This window comes from Suricata suricatta, chromosome 16, assembly GCF_006229205.1.
Source record: "Suricata suricatta isolate VVHF042 chromosome 16, meerkat_22Aug2017_6uvM2_HiC, whole genome shotgun sequence".
In the NCBI taxonomy this organism is placed as follows: Eukaryota; Metazoa; Chordata; class Mammalia; order Carnivora; family Herpestidae; genus Suricata; species Suricata suricatta.
In genome coordinates, this window is record NC_043715.1 from 39,876,091 (window position 1) to 39,898,688 (window position 22,598).

The following is a 22,598-nucleotide window of genomic DNA, read 5'->3' on the forward strand; positions in this document are numbered from 1 at the left end:
GGCGGCCAAGGCTTTTTAAAAAATTCTTTTTTAGGTAGGTTTCATACCCAGCATGGGTGGGGCTTGAACTCACGACCCTGAGATCAAGACCTGAGCCAAGGTCAGGAGTTGGACATTCAACTGACTGAGCCACCCTGGCGCCCTGTGACCTGGGCTTTTCCAAAAATTCACAGAAGATGCTGCCTCCTTCTGTAGCCGCTGAGCCACGCGGGTCCCATCGCCTTGTCACCCCAGCAGGGGCTTAACTTTGAAGCTTCCTTTCAGGCCAAGCTCCCCGTCGTGAGACCACCAAGCTCTATTCTTGCTGGATGAGTGAGGGGGCAGGCCTGGGGTCCACCAGTGTCCCTCTGTGGTTCCCTAACTTCTGGTGGGACTCTGCGGCTGGACATGGGCCACCCGGAAAGGGCGTTCGGTTTGCCTCTGCAAGTGACAAGTTGCTGAGGAACCCTCAAAAGCGGCTCTTGGCCTGGTGACCGAGGCTGTAGCTCATCCCAACAACTGGCCGTGCCCCGGGGCTGCTTAGCCAGCACCAAGCCATCAGCCTCAAGAGGCGACATCCCGGGGCTTTGACGGTTTGGGGATCTTTTATTTTGCTGAATAAAGGGTCCACGGAGGGATGCCAATCTGACTGCCACGGTCCCTCTGATCTCAGAATGAGCTTACAGTCCAGCCTTCGACGGTCCCCAGAGGTCAAGTCCCCAGAGGGCAGCCACTCACCATTCCCTGGACACCAGCGAGACACTCGGCCTGCACCAGAGCCAGCTGCGGCCTGAGCAGGAGGGCGCCCTGACATCCAACCAAATGCCAGTGTCGGCATCTGCTGACCAAGCCCTCTGTGGGGCGGACCCTGCTCCAGGACAGGACAGTGGATCTGGTGACATCCCAGTGGTCACTGGGAGCAGGGGTTCTTGGTGGTGTCGAGTATCCGGCGGGACTTGGGGTGACCTTGGGCTGAGCTCCCCAATTCCCAGCTCTGTTTCTCCTTGGTGGTTGGCCCCCTTTCCTAGGACTGCTTCTGGGGATGGGACGCCACCTGGAATCTTAGTCGGCTGAGCATGTGACCAGGGATGGATTCAGGCTGCAGTGCGGGACCCGCCCCACGGCCCCCAGTGCCCTCACCTGGCTTCATGGCGCTCATGACAGCGCGGCAGCTCCGCAGCACCGCCTCATAGATGGCCTTCTGGTCTGCGGTGAACTTGCCGTTGGCAGGGAAGGAGCAGGTGATGTCAGAAGAGAAGCAGTAATACTCCCCACCCATGTCGAACAGGCTGCAGGGAGAGGAGGGCATGAGGTAGGGGTGTCCTCTCCCATCCCACCCACCCTCCACCCCCCCACGGGGCTCAAGGGCAGCCTGCTGGGCCCGAGCCACCCAGTGCATCCTCAGTGTCGTCCGCTCTGGGAAGCCTGGAGGGGGTGGGGCGGATCCCACACACACACCCCTGCCCTCCGGGTCTCTGGGTGCCCAGCTGTGGGGACTCACTTGGAGAATGTGGGAGAGGCAGACACATCCCCAGGACCTGACTCCCCACCTGGCCTCCAAGCACTGCTCATGGGAGCCGGGCAGGGGCTGAGAGATAGATGCTCCCATCCAACAGACAAGTGGGTAAGGAACACCACCCTGCTCTCCTGGGCCCCCGTGTCTGAGCCAAAACCCAGCCAGTGGCTCTGTCCCAGCACAGAGGTCCCCCGACCAGAGGACCCTGCTGGGATGGCACACATGTGCTCTGCTGGGGCCTGAGGGAAGGGCAGGAAGGACCTGGCCGGGGACAGTCCTCACAGGCAGCAGGGCACCCTGGCATCGCAGTGTCAGGGCAGGGACCAGGGGCACAGGCAGAGGTGGAAAACTGGAAGGCTGCAGAGGCCCTGGGCCGGGGTCCGTGAGCCAGTAGGCAGGATGGTGTGGGGGCCCACGGACAGCCTGGCTGAGTCTTTCCTCTGGCCCCGCTGTGATAGGGCCCAGGGTGGCAGGGCTAGGAGGGGGCGGGGTGGGCCACGCCACCACCCTGGCTGCCTGCCTGGGCCTCAGGTCCTCACTGGTCAAGGGCAGGAAGGTACCCTGCACCCCCCCATGGTGGAACGCCACAGGGCACGTGAAGAGCCGCTGGGTTACAACACCAAAGGGGCCCGGGTGAGAGCAGTGAGGGTGCACAGGCGAGCACCCTCCACACCCCATCCCACCCGAGCACCTCGGCAGGCTGCTCAGCACCAGGTGCCTGGGGGGCCCCTCCAGGACCCCAGTCGCTTCATCGGACAAGACATGACGCTGATGGCGGGCGACTAAAGCAATTGCGAGGCACTGGTCTAACCCCAGGCCCAGGGTTCTGCTGCAGCTTCAGGGCCAGGTGGCCACAGAGTCGGGAGGCGCGGAGGGCTGAGGCTGCCGTCGGTGAGGTCCCCTCGGCTTCTCCTGGGGGCTGGTCCGCAGCTGCACAGGGCCGTGCCTCCCCCACACCCAAATCCTCCAGGTGATCACCGCCATCCACCAACGTCCCAGGGGCTGCCTGTGTGTCTGTCTTTGGGGCCCCAACCCCGAATGACAGAGCGGTGGGGTCCCTACTGGTGCAGCTGGGAGTTGGGCCATGTGGCCGGACAGGGAGCCCCCGTTACTCCAAAGAAACAGATTTTTAGAGGAAAAATGTGAATGCTCAGGATCCCCGGACACTTTCTGGAATCCAAAGTCCCCAGCCGGGCACTTTTTAATCTCCTGTCTTTTTCTGATTGCAAAACACCATAAACGGTGTCAACAGTGCAAAAAGCAAGAGATAACACCTCAGGTGATTCTCTGGGGTTGGGGGGAGCCCCAACCAGCATGGCACAGAACTTCAGGCTGGGTCAAAGTCGTAGACGCCAGCAGACCCTGCCTGGAGCAGGCTGACGGGGGGATTGGGGCTCAGCAGAGGTGACCCGAGACGCAACAGAGAGGCCTTGAGCAGACACGCCCAGGCATCTGCTCCCCAGGAGGCTCCGGATGCAACAGGGTGTTTGGGCCACCAGCTGCCTACTCCTGCCGGGGGCACTCTCCCCACCAGAGCTGGCTGGGGAGCCACACAGCTTAGCCCTATCCTGCCGGGAAACTGAGGCTCTGAGCCCTGGTCCAGAAAAGCCCTGTACTGGGGTCAGGCTCCTTCCTCAGCTTCTCCTGTCCCGGCGGCACCACTGGGCCTCAGGGCCTCAGCTTTGCTTCCTTTAAGATGGGGATACCTCCACGGCTGCAGGTTTGTGTCCTCTTAGGGCCTGCGTGAAGGGAGGCGTGGGGGCAGGTCTGTGTGGGATCACAGTCCAGTTTCACCAGGGAGCAGAGTATTTTCATTTGGGCCCCTCCGAGGCCAGAGAGGAAAATGGTTTGTGGCTTGTGGATTCAGAACGTCCAAGAATGGTCTGAGCAGACAGGACAGGGCCTGGAGCTCGGGGGACACAGACTCCTAGGGGCCATCGCAGTGGCAGCGCCCCTCGGCAGAGAGCTCTATTGGTCCATCTGGTCTCAAACAAAAACAGAAATTGAACTATTTAAAAAACGAGGAAGCCCACAGAAGCACAGGGAACGCCGGAGTCACCAGAGCGGTGGAAACAAGTCGCCTCCCCTTGGCAGACGAGACCCCTGGCCGCGTTTTCCCGAAACCCCCTGACAGGCACAGAGCGGGCGTGGGCCGGTGGGTGCTGGGGCGCCTCAGCCGGCTGGGCCCTACTGCTCAGATGTCAGAAGACTCTGCTTGTGCTTTTTGCTTGAAAATCGCCTGCTTAGTGTAGAAGGAAGTGTACACCGGGTCGGCCAGCTCCATCCTGCCCAGCGACGCTCAGGGCACGGGGCTGGAGTCTATTTTCGTGTTCTCAGTTCCCTATCTTTCTCTCCCCCCTCTTTTTTTTTTTTCTAAATTCCCCTCTGAGTTCCTACACACATAAGTTATTCACACTCAAGCTGCTCTGGGATCCAGGGACGAAAGCTGTTCCCTTCATAAATCATCTCCCTCCAGCTCCTCTGTGTCCCCTTCATCCGCCCTCTGAGCACAAAGCGACAACGGGGAATTTGGTCATACTTTGGCTTCACCGAGCGCTCGGGCTCCCTCCTCTCCGGCTGCCTGGGGACACCCACTAGGGCCGCTACCATCTCTGGCCGAGTGAATGCGTGTAATAATCTAAGACATCTGGGGGATCTTACACATCTACAAGCAATACACTGGCGTCTCTCTTCCTCACATGTGTTTATCTGGTTCTATTTCTGGCCAGGGTGAGGGGTTCTGTCTGCCCTTGGCTCCTCCCTGGCAGCCTCATGCCCCGGCTACCCGCCACCATCGGCTCGGCCAGACCCTCCCCAAGCCCCCACCTCAGCGCCCCTGGCCCCACTGCAGGGACAGCCGGCCCGCAGGCAGAAGGCCTCTGAGATGGTTCGGAGAGAGAGGCTTGGGAAGCATTTGGGGGAAACACTGCTGTGCGTGGACAAGGCCGTCTGCACTCGGCAGGCAGCTTCGCTCTGACCTCCGGAGCGCGCCCCCGGCCACCTCTCACGCAGGGCTGGCACTGTGTCTGCACGCAGGCCTATACGCAATGGCAGGGGCACTTCAGATCCCAGTTTGCAGTCGCTCCAGCCTGCCTTCCAGGCGAGGCCCGGGGATTTCTGAGAAGCAGGAAACTCCTGCTTGCCTCCAGACCTCGGCGTGAGAGGAAGGTGGACCCGCTGCTTTCCCAGCAGCCCCTGCAGATGAAGCACACGGGCTGCTCGCCCGCCCCCAGCCCAACCCTCTGCGGAGTGCCATGGCCCTGAGGCACCAGGGGGGCAAAGGCCATCACTTGGAGGCTGGGGGCTGACTCATCAGACACACCTCTCCCCACTACCTTCTATGCATCCCTGCTCCGCACCCCAGCAACGTGGCAGCCGCTCCTGTGGGGCCCAGGGGGACAGGAAAGTTGCCCAAGCAACCAGCCCGCAGGAACCCGGAGCTGGTGATCCCTGGTGACCCGGTAACAAAAGCAGACATTGGGGGCGTCCTGTGTGTCTGGAGAGAACTATTGTTCCCGTTCTACGGATGACGTGAGGAGAAGCGGAGCACCAGCAAGGGGCCAAGCTCCCAGGAAGGACACCGCACGGCACCCTGCCCGATGTGTGCCTGGGACACAGTGCCCACCCGAGCCCCTGCCGCCACCGCGGACGAGGCCTGGGCGCAGGACAGCGGCCTCCGCCGGGGAGGGGCTGAGTCGGCGTCACAAGAACAGCACATGCTTCATTTCACTTTTTCGGTGAGCAGGGTCCCGTGATGTCTGTGAACACCCAGTGTCTGGACCAGTGCTTTCCAAACTGTGGGCGGTGAAGCCAACAGAGTCGGGTACAGGCCAGAACGTCAAAGAAGTAAACGGAACCAAGAAAGCATGCGGCGGGGGCATCTGGTTATAATCTGGGACTGGGTTAGAATGTCAAGGGTACATCTAACTGGGGGGGAAGGCTGGAGGCCACGGCCACCAGTCTGCCTGTCCAGACTAGCAGGGCCCATGCCCTCCGGACAGTGTTCTCTTGCCCTGAGGCCTGAGCACGTCCACAGACCATCAAAAACTCAGGGCGGGGCTGAGTGTCCTTCTGGGCAGATGGCAAGGGGAGGGGGGCTGGGCCGGGCCTGGAGCAGGGAGCAGGCCTTGGAGGTGACACTTGTTCTGTGAGTCAGCCAGGGCATCGGGCACCAGGACAAGTGGGGCCTCAGCCCACACCCTCCACCAGCTGGGGAGGAGCCCCCAGGCACAGACGCACCCCTCCCTGGGGCGGCAGAACCCGTCCTGTCAGAGCCTTCGGGATGCCCCGTGTGAGCAGCCGGCACCCCCCCCCCCGCCCCCCCGCAGCCTGCAGGGCATCCCAGAGAGACCAGGCTGCTGCCCATGGCACATGGCCCAGGATGAAGGGAGTGGGGTAGGGTCACTTTCCCAGTTTCAAGTCCAGCCCACATCAAACCTGCAGACTGACCGTGAGTGACATAGGGCAGGAAGGAGTTGGCGGCAATGGCGCTGGTGGTAGGAAAGGGGGGCCAAGTAAGGAAAGAGCCTGCTGGAGCCATGGCCCCTCATGGGCCAGTCCCCTCAGGAAAGGACAGGCAGCTTGAGGCTGTGACATGGCCCATGTGTCATGGCACCGACACGCCAGCAATAGGTCAGAGGTCTCCAGGGACTTCCCTGGGAGGAAAACCCTGGTTTCTCCAGGAGAAAAGAAGTGGGGCTTTGGTCACTGTGTGCTGTGTCTCCACCTCTGCCGGTCAGCAGGGAAGGCAAGAGAGGACCCGGGCTTCGGGCTGCAGACCATTATCAGGGTGACGAGAAATAGGGGTCCTTGTCCCCTAAGCGGAGAGGGGGAGGGAGGAGAGTGCATGGGCCTGGGACAGGCCTCTCCCCGCAAGTGGGCTGGCTCCCATGCCCCGGGGTGGGGGCACACCAGAGAGCGGCCAGCAGGAGGGGGCCCGCCCACACATCCTGAGACAATGCTACCCTCTTCTGGCCAGTGCTGGGAGGTCCGGCTTGGCACCCACCAGCCACATCCTGCCTGCAGCTGGGCCACCCAGGCCTGGGCATCCTCAGGTGTTCTAGAAGGTTCTGGGAGGGAACACAGAGCATGCTACCTCAGGGACCATTCCCCCGCTCTCTGATCAGATGGTAGGGGAGGAGGGAGGCGGCAGTTGAGGATAGGTGTCCCTGCCGTTTCCCAAATCAGAACCCACTGGAGGCACAGCCTGGCCCCCTCCTGCAGAGGGGGCCAGGGTAGAGGGGAGGGCTCCAGACCCAGGAGTCCAACACAAGAGAGGGTCCAGCCTGGGCGCACCGTGTCCCGGTGGGCTTGGACACGGATGGTGATGCCCCCTGGCGGCTCATGGGCGGCACACCAGCCCCTCGGCACCTCTGTCTGCTTTGGGGACTTTGGTTTCCCAGGCAGGTTATGGGAAGCCAGGGCAGTGCACGGGAGCTATGTGTGTCCTCACATCTGTGCTCACCCCCACCTGGCAGGGGCTGGTTTGGGGAGGAGGAGTCTTCCAGGGCTCCCACCCAGGACGGTGTCCAATGACAGCAGCCACCACCCCTTGTGTGAGCATGTGAAGAGCATTCATTACCAAGTTCACCACCCTCCTGCCACCTTGTTTTACAAGGTCTGCCACTTGTCTCAAACTCCAAAACAGAAAGCAACTAATGGCTTCTCTAGGACAGTGACCAGGAGGTGGGGTTACTGGTGAAAAGGCTCTGAGCCCAGGGCAAAGCCCCACAAGGTCCCACAAGAGGCCTCAGGGCTCTGAGCAAGCTGAGTGTGAGGGTCCCAGTGATCTGAAGCCACGTCAAGGTCCCACAGAGCAAGCAGCACAGCATCCCAGCACAGAGAAACGGGAAGGGGCCCACGGAGCCGGCGGGCCCCCACTTCTCAGCTCTGGGTGACAAGGCTGATGTGGAGGGAGAATCAGCGTGCCTAACCTATAAGCCCCAATTCACAGAGGGATGATGGGGGCCGAGAGCAGTGACGGCCCAGCTCCCAGGAAGGTGCTAGTACTGGAGGGACAGGGGCGCGGGCAGTGGGCTGGGCCCGGCTGCCCTCATGCTCCACTGCGCACGTCCCTTGAGGACACAGCTAGGGCTGAAAACACACAACAAGCCTTGGGACTGAGAGCTTTCTGGCTCAGGCTCTCACCGCCAGTCTGTCACCGAACCCGACCAGCTGCTGGAAGGTGGGACTCAAGGCCCAGCCTGCTGACTCTAAGGGTGGTCACCACTGCGGCTCTCACCTGCCAAAGCCATGCCGTGCCAGGCTCCCCACTCGACACTGTGTCTTCTCACTGAATCCTCCCAGGGCTAGGTGCCCTACCACTCCAGGGCTGGTGGGGAAGCGAGGCTCAGGGTACCAGCCACTCAGCTGGGAGGGGGAGGGCGGGGGCTCTCTGAGGCTCCCTGCAGGGGTGCGGGGGCACGTGTGGGACTGCAAGGAGAGGGATGGAAAGGCTGGCCACCTCAGCCCACACCCCCACTTTCTCCAGTAAAGCCTGACTGCCCTGGACCAGCTCTGCCCCCAAACAGCCCCTCACTGAACGTCCAGAGACCTCTGGGGCACTTTCACCTGACGTCAGGGGACTGAGACCCAAAGTGCGCCACCCGGTGGGCACCTGGAAGAGCACTGCTCTGGAAGGCTCTGCTTCAGGAGAAACTCTGTGTTGTGCTCACGTTTTGGTTTCATACCTTATGATGAAGTATTGGGCCTTTTATGTTGGGATAACAGAGTGATTTATTATTTACCGAACAGAGTGGGCGCTCGGCAGATCAATTTCAATAAAACAATGGATTATAAACGCCGCCAGCAATCTGGCAGTAGCAGTAATCAACAAAACATGTTGTTCTAAATGCTGCATAATAAATTGACTATAATAAACTCATAATTATTCTACTGGCTACATTTCAAAGTTAGCACGAGAAAAATAAAAGCACCAATTTGGACTTGGCATTAACATCTGTGGGATTCCTGGATCGCTCCTGCCTTAGCTGAAAGCAGGAGACGCAGGTGCCATGTGCTCCCACGAGGGCCCAGGCCACATCTGGGCATTGTGGAAACCTGATCCGTGCTGCATCCGGTCAGCCGGCACCCCCCGCCCCCAGCAGCGGCCGCCCTAGCACGCAGCTGCGACCAGCGTCTCCCTGGGTGAGGGTCGTACTGGGGGCACATACAGAGGAGAGTGGAGAAGCAGACACTTCCTCTGGGGTATGCTCAGCTCACAGAGGAGAAAACCTCGTGGCCACATGGTGCTGCCACGGGGCCCTCCGGCCCGCCAGAGCTGGCCCAACGACAGCTGAAACCTGCTGGTACGGCTATGTCTCTGCCTCTGCCCATGGACTGATTCCTACATCCTGGCCTCCAGGCCCAGCCAGAATGGGCTGCACAGAGAGCATTAGGAAATGCTGCAGGAGGCGAGTCCCAGGGGGTGCCAGGGGGTTTCTCTGGGGCCGAGAGTGGCTCAGCCATGGCCCGCAGGGCAGGGCCCTCCCCTCTTGCCTTAGTCTCCCGCTGAGCCAAGTCTGAAGCAGCCCACTCCCTCCCCAAATCCCTCTGGCTCTGCACCTGGACCCTCCTTGTGTCTTGGTGACCTCACCTACACGTGGCAGGGGGCTGTGGGCCATAGGGTAGGGGGGCGGGGTGAGAAAATCTACGTAAAGAGGTGTCCCTGGGGCCAGGCACCGGGGAGGCTCCTGTCAAGGTATTTGCACACCCTTGGTCCCTACGCCAAGAATGACATGAGATGCTCCGAGGAGGGTGCAGCCACTTTGGGTGTCCCCCGTTATGTGTTTTCATCCCCGCCCTGCCGGCGCAGGCCCCTGGGAAAGGGCATATGGGCTGAGCACCTGCATTTCTGACACCTCTCTTCCACCCCTCCATGCAGTCTTGAGAGGTGGGTGCTACCTCTGCTAACAGAGAAGTAAACTGAGGCTCTGGGAGGGAACTAAGTGGCTCTGTTTCCTCCCAGAAGGCTGAGCTGGGCTCTTGCCAACAGGGGCCTCGCCGGAACATCCCATCTGCCATGGGGCCCAGCGCGCCTGTGGCAAGGACACGCTGGGATCAGGAGGGCTTCGGCAAATACATAGCAGTGACAGCTCAGAACATGGCTCGTGCCCCCCAGTGGACGTGGGCCAGGGACCACCGTGTGCAGGGTCCCCTCCACCTTGCTGCAGGATGAGGCCAGGTTCAGGGCCGGGAGCAGGCATGGCCGGCGCTCCAGCAAGGGAACCAAGCCCAGCAGGGCAACGCCCAGCCCCGAGAAGCAGCAGGATCCCGCCTGGAAGCAGGCTCTTGGGAATCTTGCTCAGGTGCCCAGCAACCAGGAGGCCATGGCGCCAGAGAACCAGGGGGACAGTGTGTGCCCCCCACCCCTGCCACATGTCGCTGACCACAGCAAGATGTCTGAAGGCTAAGACAGGGTCGCCCCGTGGGGCTTGCGGCCTCTGGCTGGTTCTCAGTAGCTCTGCGGCAGCTTGGGCTGACCCTGCCTGATGTCAGGTGCTGGAGAGGAGAAGCAGGGAGTGCCCAGCACCTGAGAGCTGAAGAGAGAGCTGATCCAGGTCAGCAAGGTGCCCACAGAGCTCTCCTGAGGCCCGGAGCAGCCGCCTGGAGCCGTGCGGCATAAGCTCAGTGTGAGCCCTACGGACTGGGCTTGTGAGCAAGATGTGCAATTCTGCCAGCAGGGGCGAGTCCGTCGGAGGGGAGGCTGCAGCTCCCGCCCACACCTGCTTAGTCAGGGCCCCACGGGGTGCTGGGAGCACCTTAAGCGGTGCTCAGAAAATCCCCGCACACAGTCTTGAGGTCAAGCCCTGCCTCTGACCTCCTGCGCTCATGGCCATTTACAGATGGTAGAGGCTGGCAGGATGCAGAGGGGCGAGGCTCCCTCCGGGTCTTCCCTGATCCAGACTGGGTGCCCGCCCTTCTGGTACCGAGACGGAGGTGTGAGTGCAGGCCCCCCCCCTCCCCTCTCTCAGTGCTTCCCGGATGATGGAGAGGAGGCACCATGCAGTGGGCGGGCCTGGCAAAGAAGTCTGGGCCCAGAGCAGGCCTGGGGGCCTCACTGTGCTCAGCCCTCTCAAGGGGGCACCGAGAGGTTCCCGTGTGTCACCCCTGAGGCGGAGTCCCGCCGCGGCCCTGTGGGTCAGGTGCAGAGCTAGGGCAGGGGCGCCTCACTCACCACATGTCCCCGTCCTGGATGGTCCGGTCGTTGGGGGCCCCGGCATGTCCGTAGTGCAGCACGGCCGAATTCTCACCACTGCAGGCCAACCGGGGCAGGTCAGCAGCCCATCCTCAGCCAGCAGGCCCCGAGCTGGCACCCCATCCTGCCCCATCCACCCTCCAGCAGAGGCCCAGCGGCCACCTCAGGCCCAAGGTTGGAGGTGGGGGCTCCGGCACCTGCAGCCGCACAGCTGGTGGCCAGCCTCTGGGCTCAAGGTTCACAGTGCTGCCACCTGCAGGGCTTCCCCAGGTGACTGCTGCTAGGGCAGGCCCCCTTGGGGATGGGGATGTAGGACGGGTGGGAGGACAAGGGTCTGAGGCCCAGGGAAGGGAGCCTGAGGAAGCCCTCTTTCCCTGGCAGAGGGAGCACGAGACCAGGTCAGGGCCGCCATGCTGCGAGCCCGGCTCCCCTGCTCGAGACCGCTTCTCTAATGAGCGATGCCTTTAAGAAAAAAAGGGCTTTAAAGTCTGTCCAAAGGAAAAAAAAACCACCACCTGGGTGTAATATTTATGGCTCTGTTCGGGAGTCTCAGGAATCATAAAAGTAGAAATAATGATTTTTCTCTCTATCCACCAGAGAAGAACATTTCCAAAGACTGAGATGTTCACATGTATTATTCATGTGCCGAGGAGCAGGAGAGCTGCTGGCTCCGTCCTGGCTGGGCAGAGGCCAGACCCCCCGGCCCAGGGGGCAGAGCCGGGGGAGATGGGCTGGGGTGAGGCTGGGAGATGAGAGGCCACCCGCAGCCCGGATGCGCTCCTCAAAGACACACCTAGAATGACACGTGCAGACACACGGACACACAACCGTGCACACTCAGGGCGCCTGGGTGGCTCAGTCGGTTAAGCATCTGAATTCAGCTCAGGTCATGATCTTGCAGTTCGTGAGTTTGAAGCCCGCATCGGGCTCTGTGCTGACAGCTCGGAGCTTGGAGCCTGGTTCGGATTCTGTCTCCCTCTCTCTCTTTCTTCCACTCCCCTGGTCACACTCTGTCTCTCAAAAATAGCCCACTGCCGCAGCCACACTGTGCCACATGCAGATACCTAGAGTGACACCCAGAACCACAGAGACCCAGCCCCATCCACGGGGGTGAGGTTCCCTACACAGCCACACTGACGCACACATGCCCCACGCACACACACACGCGCGGGCACACACGCGCGCGCGCGCACACACACACACACACACACACACACACACACACACACGGTCTCCTGCGCTGAACAGAGCTCCTTCCACCTCTGCTGCACACAAAAGCCACCACAGTGTAAAGTCACATCCTGGCCCCCGCACGCTGGGTGCGTGCCTGTGTGGAAGGGGCGAGGAGGGCCAGCCAGCAGCCCCAGGGGAGCGGCCGCCCTAGGGGAGGTCGGGAAGGACATGGCAGTGAGGGGGCCGCCCCGGCTGGGGGCCTCGGGGGAGAACAACTTCCAAGCGTAAATGGGCACTTGTGTGAGCACAGGCGTGTCTACGCTCAGGGGGCAGCGGGGTCCCCTCGCCTTCTCATGACCTCCCCCCATCACCCCCACTCACCTGCCGCAGATGCAGGTGTAGGAGCTGTGGCGCATGCCGCCCCGGGAGTAGCAGTAGTGCTCGAAGAGGCTGCAGGGGAAGGAAGGAAGTCAGGGGGTGGCTGCCCGCGTGTGCACGGCCCCCCCAGCAGGCCTTGCTTGGCTGCACATGCAGGAAGGCCTCGGCGACCCTGCGTGGACGGGTCCACCAGGCTTGTAGCCTAGAGCCCAGGGTTGGCCACCAGCCACAAAAGCACAGAGGCCAGTGAGGACAGGGGGCAAAACTGGAGAAGCCACCCAGCATCCTGGGACCACTGGGAAGACAGGCTGGGGCGGGGCCACCTCTGTTTCCATGGGTCTGGAGAGAGGGTCTCCCTGTGACTCCCAGGCCCAGCAGCCACAACCCACCCTACCAGCAGGGGCTGGACACACAGCCAGGGAGGGACACGAACTCTCCAGGCCCCAAGATGGACTCACATGGCCCTGGGCCTGACCTTGGGTAGGGGCACAGAGAAAAGAGAGCAGGAGCCACGGGGCCCCGGCCTGGAGGACAGGATCGAGGGGCAGGCCCTCATATAGACAGAACAGAGCAGAGCACCTCCGGTCATAGGCAGAGGGGCTGGAGAGAGGCAGATCTGAGGACAGGCCCTGCTTCCCCTCCTCAGGCCAAGCAGCACACGGGCTGGCCCCCGAACCCAGCGCCCAGCCTGGGCAGAGGAGGCCAGAAACAAAGTCTGAAGGAAAAGATGAGTCTCTAGAGGGGGCAGCCAGCCTCCAGGCTGAGGCCAGAGGCAGAGCCTGGGGAGGCCTCTGGGTGTGCATGATGTCTGCAGACCCCTGAAAGCCCAGGAGTGTAACAAAGGTCAGAGGGCAAGCCACCTTTGGCAAGCCGTCTCTGGGCCCTGCCCCGACCCCCTGGCCCCCACCGGAGGGGCAGATCCTGGAGATGACTGCAGGGGCTGTTGGACCAGACCAGCCACATCAACACTACATTAGGGGGTAATGAACCCCTGGGGGCCACGCCGCCAAGAGCTCTGGGGAGGCTACGGTCCTGTCCCTACCTCCCCATAACCCCAGGACCTGGGGCAGGGGCCCATCATGGCATGGGACTCTGTGCCCAAAGAGCTCAGCCTCTCCAGGCCTCACCCCTTCCTCAGGTCCAGCCCTCCAGGAATCCTGTCAGAGAAGCAGGTCCAAGGGGGCCCCACCCCACCCACCGACCCCCAGGGCAGGGGGCCAAGCCTGGGGCTATGCCGCTGTCCCGTCCTCAGCACACCGAGGCCGCCTGTGGGCATCCTAAGTGGCATCCCCGCCCCACGTGTTCTAGGCCTGCTTTGGAGAATGTCTGTGTGGAGGAGTCTAATCTTCCCGGCACTGTAAACACCAATTACACATAATTGTGATGATTGGGTCTTAAGTAGTTGTCACGCAGGACGGGCTCTGCTTCAGACGCGCTTTACACACCTCCCGGGATGCGGGGTGTCTGTGAGGGCACTATCTCCTCAACATAAAGGATTTCAGGACCTGCCAGGGGGGCGAGGAAGGGCGCACGGCCCCCTTATCGGTGCCCTGTATTCACAGAGGAAGCGGTCCGGGGGGCTCTGGTGGCCACTGCCGACTTCTACCTCTGTCTCAGAGGCCACGGGGTGGCATGACCGAGTCCCGGCCTGTTCCTCACGGGGCAGCCTCGGACACCAGCCGAGCACCACCTCTGCTCCTGGCCTAGACACCAGGCCTCCACACAGTGAGCCCGCAGCGACCGCAGAAGGCCCGACCCGCCACGGCATGGCTGCGCCTCTCAACTTCGAAGACACGACCGTGCCTGGTCAGAGGCAGACCTCGGGGCCGTGCGGCCATCCTCCGGGCGATGGGGACAGCGGGCCTCTCCTGGGGCGGGGGACAGGCAGACACTGCAGGCTGCGGGAGCCACCAGCGTCAGGGAGGACAGGTGGAGGGGCAGCTGTGCGGCCTGCGCGTGCAGGTGAATAACCGGGGACCTTGTGCGGCAGCCTGAGGACACGGGGCGGGTGGCCAGGCTCCCTCCCCACAGCCTGCCGTTCCCTGCAGAGAAAGCAGCCCTCATCGCGCGCGCCCTGGCTCCCACTGAAGAGAGGACTTCCGGGTGGAGGGCGAAGCTGAGAGAAGCCCCAGCGAGGCAACGGCTGACCCCGCTTGCACCTGCAGATCGCAGCCGGCACCGGGCCACTTTCCGGACACGCAGCAACCCCACGCGGCAGTGCGAGGAGAACCGCCACAGCTGAAACGTGACTGTAGCTGGAAATGGTCTGAAGTCCTTCAAGCTGGGCTTCAGCATCTAACTGGTTTACGTGAACTTCTCTGACGTGACATGAGCACCAACTGGTGACAATGACAGGTGAATGCAACAGGTCCCACGCCCCGGGGGTCCCTCTCTCTGGGACTTGGGGCTCGTGGAGGGACATGAATCCGACATGTTTCTGATTTTCAAGGGGCAGGGGGTGAGCAGCGGGGCCACGTGGGTGACAAGACGTTCCCACGGAGCTCAGGAAGCGCCAGCCGCCGCGAGAGGACAGGCCCCGGCAGAGCCACCTGTTCCCAGTGCACGGCTCACAGCCCAAGGCGGCCACCGAAAGGCAATTACTAAAGATCCTTCTAGAAGTTTACAAAAAATACAGCAAACTGAACCAGATGAGGGTCCAAGTGACTCTAACCACTGGAGCCTAAGTCTAGAGCCAGATTCGGCTGTAAGGTACCAGTTAGCCTGCTAGAGCCACAGGAGATGACAGAGGGTCCCCAGCCGGAAATTTCCTTCTCCCACACTCAGAGGTGCTACGTGAGAGAATACACAGAGCCACGTTCGCAGGACAGGAAGGAAGGCGGGGCCAGAGGCAAGAGTGGTCAGTCTCGGGAAGCGGGAGGCCACGTGGGGACGGTGACAGGCCTCGGGGACATAAGCAGCAGCAGAGACCCAGCTCCACCGTGGCTATGCCCGGGCAGGGCTGCACCCTCAGCGGAAGGGCAGGCTCAGAGAAAACTCACCAGAGTCACAGCAGGCAATCCGGAAGCCTGCCTGGGCTCCGGGACTAAAATAAAAGACATGTCTCCCTCGGAATTCACAGTGGAGGTCTGGCCTCCATGGGATTCAGGTTCTTGGCTTTGGAAACTACCCCGCACCCCCCAAGCCAAGAAATGAGCAGAAAACCATGTTCCTGACCGGTGATGCCTAGAGCCCCCAGCAGGGGCAGACGCAGTGCCAACTGGCCAGCTAGGGTCTGCATACACACGGACTCGCGCATGCCCGTGTGCATGTACACACACGTACCCACACACCCCTACACACTAAGGATGAACTCACAACCCGAGAATAGTCCCCAAGGGTTGTCAGACACGGCAAGCAGCAGGCTGAGACCCCCAAGGGCTTCTGCTAACAGAACTGTCCGATGGAGACCACAGGCACCGTGTAAAATAACCGACGTCCGAACACGCAGCAAGTACACAGAGCAGGTGGGTCTCGTGAAGACCACGGCGAAATTCCTGGAGACGGCCAGTCTGTCCATAAGAAGATGGGGGCAAGAGGCCAGGCAGCAGCGCCTGAGGCCCAGAGATCACCTCTGCCTGCTCTTTCCGTCTGGGGCTTGCCCGTGTGTCCCAGCGTCCTGTGCGCCTGGCCGCCATGCTCTCCACTGCTCCACCTGCAAAGAGCACCTGCCCAGGCATCAGGCACGAGGCCCAGCTGCCACTGCCTGTACCCACTCCCCTCAGCAGGAGGGGCTCCCTGAGGAGCAGCGGGAAGCAGAGGCCTCACGTGCACCTGCTGCTCTGTGGCCCCTGCAGCTCCCCCGGGATGGCTGTTCCTCAAACTATAAATTTATACTCCTTGTCTACAAACGTCTCCCAAGCCAGACACGAGTGGAAAGTGCTTTGGGTCCTGGCATCGACAAGAACCTTGGAGGGACCTGGGAGAGCCTGTGCCGTGAAGAACGGGTGGACAGAGCCACCACAGTGACAGAGGGGCAGGCCCGTTTGTCAGTGCCCGGAGTGGTGAACGGGGCCGGGAGAGCAGATGCCGAGGCCAGATCTGCAGGGACGGTGTCTCCAGGGACAGCACCGCGGGTGTCCCCCGGGGCCTGCAGATCCAGCCCACGGAGCCTTCCGGGCACGCGGCCCAGCTCCTGCCCTCTGAGGGTCATCTCGCCCTGTAAAAATGCACGAGCTGCCCCCCACCATGGCGGAGGGGCTGCCCCGGGCAGCAGTGCCAGTGAGCTGTCGGCAGGCGTGCCAACACCAGCAGACAGGCCAGCCAGCAAGGTCAGTGGCAGCCACGTCAGCCCCCTCCCCGGCGGGGCCCTGCTCCACCTCGGTTCCTGGGACGCCGGGCCGGGAGCAGGAGAGCGGCAGGGAGGCTGGGCAGGGTGGGCCAGGCCACTCGGCTGAGCTTCGGGCCAGGAGAGCGAGCGGCAGGGACACAGGGTTACCGTGTGTGGGCCGAGGCGCTCCGAGCTGAATGCAGGGCCCTCCTGGGCCAGGCTGCAGCCCGCACACACTGTGACTGCGGTCTCCCCAGGGACAGGCGGGCTCCTCACCAGTGTCCCCCCCCTTGCTCAGGCCTATAGGCCCACCCTATCTGTGTGCCCCGTAGTCCTTGCTCTCGGCCACATGCCTCTGGGGGCACAGATGGGTACTGGCACTGAAGCCAAATCCTAGCTCTGCTTATTGGCCATTCTGTGACTCAGTTTCCTCATCTGTAAAATAGGATAAGAGTACCTCCCACAGAGCTGTTGTATCACTTAGGTGACTTTACACATATAAAGTACATATAACAGTGCTTGCACACACCAAGCCCGATGTACAGGACACATTAGCTGTTGCTGTTGTCACGGCTCAGGGGCCTCCAAGGGAGTGCACACAGCAAGGACCCCTCGCTGAAGGAAAAGAGGCTGGGCTTGGATAGTCTCCTGGCTACTCTTTTAAAGCCAAAGGGAACCCCTCTGTGGCTGGACACAGGTGTCCGCACATTCCAGAGCAGCCAGGGTCTCCATGATGCCCTCAGGCCCCACAGGCAGGTGGACGCCGGCAGCATCTCCAGGACCGATGTACACACGGGGCTTCCCCTGACACGGTGTCTCCGTGGTCTCTGTCCTGCTCACACATCCCAAGGTGTCCCCTCTGCAGGGAAGCACCAGGGCCTGGACAGGTAAGGAGAGAGGAGGGAGGGCAAGTGTCTCGTGATGTTTGGGGCTACGTTCTGGGCCGCTATCACAGCACTGGTTCTTTTTCATTCACATTCATTCTAATTTCTAATTACTCTCATTTTGGGGGTATAAATGACCACAACTATGTAATGAACGTGATATTGCCTTTTGAAGACCTAGCTACTCACTAAAAGAAACTTCTTGAGAGAGAGGAAGAAACCACAGTGCCACAGAGGAGTCCTGACAGCCACCCGGAGGTGACTGGAGTGCTTCCCTGTTTTCCCCAAGTGGAGGCCGCAGCCGGAGAGGACCCAGACCCAGCGGAGGGGTTTCTACGGGGAGTCACAGGACCAGAATAGCTTTCCCAGCAAAACCCAGAAGCAGACACTATACTGATTTTGAGTTTCCCCGGCAGGGGGGATGTGGCTAGGCTCATGCCTGGGGGTGATCAGATGCCATGAGAATGCACCCCAGCAGGAGGCCCCCTCCGGCTGCCCTTGCCCCCGCCTCATAATCGCTGCCGTATGCAGAGCAGCCCCCACCACCCATCCTGGGCGTGGCCCAAATTCCCGGGAGACCCCAGCTTCCCTAGGCTCTCTGTGGGCCTTCTGAGGGGGACTTCCAGGCTTGGCGGCAGTGAGACAAGAGGCTGCCCTGCTCGTCTCCCTCCCCAGAACCCCAGGGAAGAAAGACACAGGGCAAGCTAGGAAGCCACCGCCGAGGCTCGAGGCTGTTCTAAACAAGCAAGTAGCATCCACACGGTTTGTCACCACGAAGGGACTGCCTTCCAGCCTTGGACTAAACCCAGACATGCATTATTAATAAAACCAGAGCTCACGGCACAGCTTGTGAGACTTGGCACCGCCAGGGACATGGACCATGTGTAACGGCTCCGGTGGCTGTCTCCTGAAGCAGCAGCAGCTCCTTCTGCCTGATGTTCCCCGCGTCCCCTCCTGCTGCCCTACCTGGGTCCCAGACTGGGGACAGTGACGCCTTGCCAGCCAGGACCTCCCACAGCCCATGACAGAAACCGAACACTCATCAGCAGCCTTCAGTTTCCAACAGTCGTTCGTGGGAAGGAGCCACTTTCCTCCTTTGTGGACGGAAGAGTCTGTGGCTGAGAGGTGGTGTGCTGTGGTCAGGAACCCCCCGAGTCTGTGTTTGAGCTTGGAGTCTCCGCGGGGTTAGCGGTGGGCACGCGAACAGCACAGGCCCCGGCAGGCCAAAGCATCACGCTCTGCAAATACTGTTGGTGGATGGGGCCACGCTGTGCCGTCCAGGGCCCTGGCCTCACACGTGTGCACAGGGCCCCACCCCATCCTGGGCCAAGGCCGGCCATCGAGGAGAGGCCCCTGGGGCGCAGAGGCCCCACAAGGGAAGACTCCACCAACCAGAGGCACGGGCAGCAGCAAAGCAGGGTCACGGCAGGAAGACGAGGAGCACCGGAGAGAAGCCACTCACTCTCTCCCCGAGAGCAGCGTTATCAAGGTACGAGATAATTAGCATTTTAATTGGATAATTGGGAATTCTAAATTGCCTATCTTGTATTAAGCATAACTGAGGACGTAACATGACATTCAATTAACAAATATTCCTCTTTATTCTTGACATGCCTGATTCGGTTGTATTTCTGAGTTCTTCGGTATCTGTTACTGGATAAAGCCCTGGCCACATCAGACTGCTAATAAATGCAAATCATATATATATAGAAAAGATTTTGAAATTCTCTGCACAGAGAAAAAACTCACCCATAATCTTATGCCCCAGAGATAACCTCTATCAAATATTTTGTTGAACATCCTCCCAAGTAGTTCTTAAATTTTTTTTAAATGTTTTATTTATTTTTGATACAGAGAGAGACAGAGCGTGAGAGGGGGAGGGGCACAGAGAGAAGGAGACACAGAACCGGAAGCAGGCTCCAGGCTCTGAGCTAGCTGTCAGCCCAGAGCCTGACGCGGGGCTCGAACCCAAGAACGTGAGATCTGACCCGAGCCGAAGCCGGAGGCTTAACCGACTGAGCCACCCAGGCGCCCCCTCCCAAGTATTTTTTAATGCATAAACACAGATTGAATTTTTTTATGTTTAAAAGAAATTTTTTTAAACATTTATTTATTTTTGAGAGACAGAGCATGAGTGAGGGAGGAGCAGAGACAGAGGCAGACACAGAATCCGAAGCAGGCTCCAGGCTCTGAGCCGTCAGCACAGAGCCTGATGCGGGGCTCAAACTCACAAACTGTAAGATCATGACCTGGGCCGAAGTTAGACGCTTGACTGACTGAGCCACCCAGGTGCCCCTTACTTTATGTTTTTGAAATTTATTATTAAGAGAGAGAGGGTGTGCGTGAGTGGGGGAGGGGCAGAGTCAGGAGAGGGAGGGAGGGAGAGAGAGAGAGAGAGAGAGAGAGAGAGAGAGAGAGAGAGAGAGAAGCCCAAGCAGGCTCTGCACTGTCGCAGGCCCCAAACTTATAAACGATGAGATCATGATCTGAGCCGAAATCAAAAGTTAGACGCTTAACTGACTAACCACCCAGATGCCCCTTAAGCACAGATTTTAAAAAATAACTGTATACTAAAATAATACAACTTTTTAAAGCCACTTTTTGACTGTGTCTGATCTGACTACAATCAGGGCACCTGGGTGGCTCAGTTGGTTGAGCATCCAACTCTTGATTTGGGCTCCAGTCATGATCCCAAGGTTGTGGGATCGAGCCCTGCATCCAGCTTCGTGCTGAGTGTGGACCCTGCTTGAGTTATTCTCTCTCTCTCTCTCCCCCTCTCACCCCTCTTCCTCCTTCCCCTCCTCCTCCTCCGTCCCTCTCCCCTACTTGCACACACTCTCTCTCTAAACAAAAAATGAAAAAGAAAAGGACTGCAGTCGTAAGGACCCAGCACGGTGACTCTCACGAAGTGAGCAAGCCCATCCCGCGTGCCCAGCGCCCCGGGGCCCCGCCCTGTCAGACCTCACTCCAGGGGTGGCCTGACTTCCAGCACCACAGGTTAGTTCTGTTTCTGGACGTGATGTCGGTGGAACCAGACAGCGCGGCCTCTCTGTCCGGCCCTCCGCGCCGCTCCCCATCATGCTCTGCGGAGCCACACGGTGGGCACCTGTCCTTCTTTCTTGTTTTCAGTAGCGTCCCGCGGGCTCCGCTCCGCCGCCGCTGAACATCCGGCTGTGTCCAGACGGCAGCCATCACGAGCAGGGCCGCTGCGGACATCGGCTCCGGTCTTTGGGGGGCAGCGCACACGCACCTCCACCGAGTGTATTCCGGGGTGGAAATGCGGTGCCGCGGGATTCTGTGTAGGCTCAGCGTTAGCAGGTAACGCCAGTCTCTCTAGGTAGCTGTATCAATTTATTGACCGACTGACACCTTCTTGCACTTCACGGCTGTGCAAGGGCCCAGAAGAGTGGAGAATGGCCCCACCCAGTCCTGGGATCGTCCAGGGGAGGTTCTTGCTAAAGCGAGAATGTGTTCGCCTATCGATAGATACAGGTCTATACTATTTTTATTTTTAGGGTGGTCCCTCTGCCCAGAATCTGACTACTTCTCCCCACGAACGCTGGTGCCAGCCACCTCCTTTCCTCGCAGATTGATGGGGACGATGGTGTAGTGGTCCCCTTGCTTCAGCCCTTGTCCCTACAGATGGCTCCTTCTTCACAGAGTCCTGGCTTCCTACCTCCCTCTCATTTCCTTGTCTCCCCTCATCTTCTCCATCTATCTCCTTGCTGTTCCTGGGACCGCTGGGCAAGCTCCCGCCTCAGGGCCACCAGATGAGCCCCATTCTCTTTGCCTGGAATGTCTGTCCCACAGATCCAGGCTTGCTCCTTCCTGCAGGACTCTCCTCCGATGCCCCCTTCTCAGGGACGCCTGTCCTGAGCTTCATGAATAAAGGACTCACTCCCCTAGAGCCCTCACCATCTGACTTCGATCTATCCACACCCACCTCCGTTAGGCTGGGTTCTATTTCACGTTCACTCTGGTACCCCCCCCCCAAGTCCAGAATAGTGCCTTGCGCACAGCCGCGTCTCAGGACGCTCCTGTTCTGGGACTGAGCAGTACAGGATTGCGTGGGCAGCACCACAGCCTACGATTTCCTTAGCCAATTCCACGCTGTTGGGTATCTAGGCTGCCTCCATCTCTGAGTTACGATGGACATCCGTGGCCATATGCCTTTCGCTGTCTAAATTCCTAGAAGGAGAATTACACAGGCACATTTGGAGTCTCAGGGCCCGTTCTGCTAAACGGAACCCAAAAGGTTCATAAGGATTTCCAGGGTCCTGAGCAGTGCCCCATGGGGCCTGTCTGCCCGCTGCACTGTGAATCTGGTGGGCAAAACACAGAAGTCTCCTGTTGTTCATTGATTAAGTGGCAAGTTCACGTGTTTACATCCTCGTCTTCCTTTCCAAATGGCTTGCTTCTGTTTGGGGAAACGGGAGGGTCAGGTTTCCCTTACTGACCCTTATGGGATTTGTGCATGAAGGACGCTAGGTGGCGGTTTTGACCGTCATCTGTGTTGCAAGCAGCTGGCCCGCGCTGGCCCTCTCCAGTGCCTTCTTGGAGGACCCCCCGGAAGAAGGGGAGGAATGACTGGCGCCCTGACCGCGACAACATTCAGGAAGAGAAAACCTAGAGCCTGCCGCACACGGCTCGAGTGGAAAATCCCAGATCTGTGCATCAAGACCCCTTCGGGGCTGACACTCTCGGTCAAGTGAGAGGGCCTCGGCTTGGGGAGGCCCCAGGAGAGCTTTGTAGACGTTTACAGGCACAACTGCCAACAATCTGCCTTAATCCGGGATTGACTCTGCCACAGCTGACCCAATCTCACCAGCCCTGGCCGACGTCAGCAACACCACCCTTCCAGCCCTAAACTGAAAACTTCCCCTTGAATAAATGCACAGGCCACACTAGGAGTCACCCGTGGAGGCTTAACGTACGACCAGGAAGGGACAGAGGGAGAGAATCCTTGTTCAACACGGAGGCTACTCTCCGTCCAATGGACACTTGCACCCCCTCCTCCCCAGGAAGGTGCAGGGAAAGGAAGCAGGCACATGGGCACCTTCTGGAAGAAGGATGGGGGTGGGGGCTTCCTTTGAGCTAGTATTTCCCAAAGCACGATAAAAGTCCATGAGATGACATTATGGGGGACACTGATAAACATGTTTTACACATTAGGTATTTATTTTAAAGTGTTCCGCTCCATTTATG

The 22,598-nt window shown here is 60.0% G+C and overlaps 1 protein-coding gene across 2 annotated transcripts in view; it reads right to left on the bottom strand.

Annotated features, from left to right (window-relative positions):
- Positions 1 to 22,598, bottom strand: part of PEPD (peptidase D) — a 106,171-nt gene that overhangs the window by 10,305 nt on the left and 73,268 nt on the right. For both annotated transcript variants that reach the window (XM_029925016.1, XM_029925017.1), the window contains exons 10-12: positions 12,246 to 12,314; positions 10,671 to 10,748; positions 1,120 to 1,268 (exon numbers count right to left, since the gene is read on the bottom strand). In XM_029925016.1, the coding sequence (XP_029780876.1) occupies positions 1,120 to 1,268; positions 10,671 to 10,748; positions 12,246 to 12,314 (296 nt within the window). The remainder of the gene's footprint in view (positions 1 to 1,119; positions 1,269 to 10,670; positions 10,749 to 12,245; positions 12,315 to 22,598) is intronic.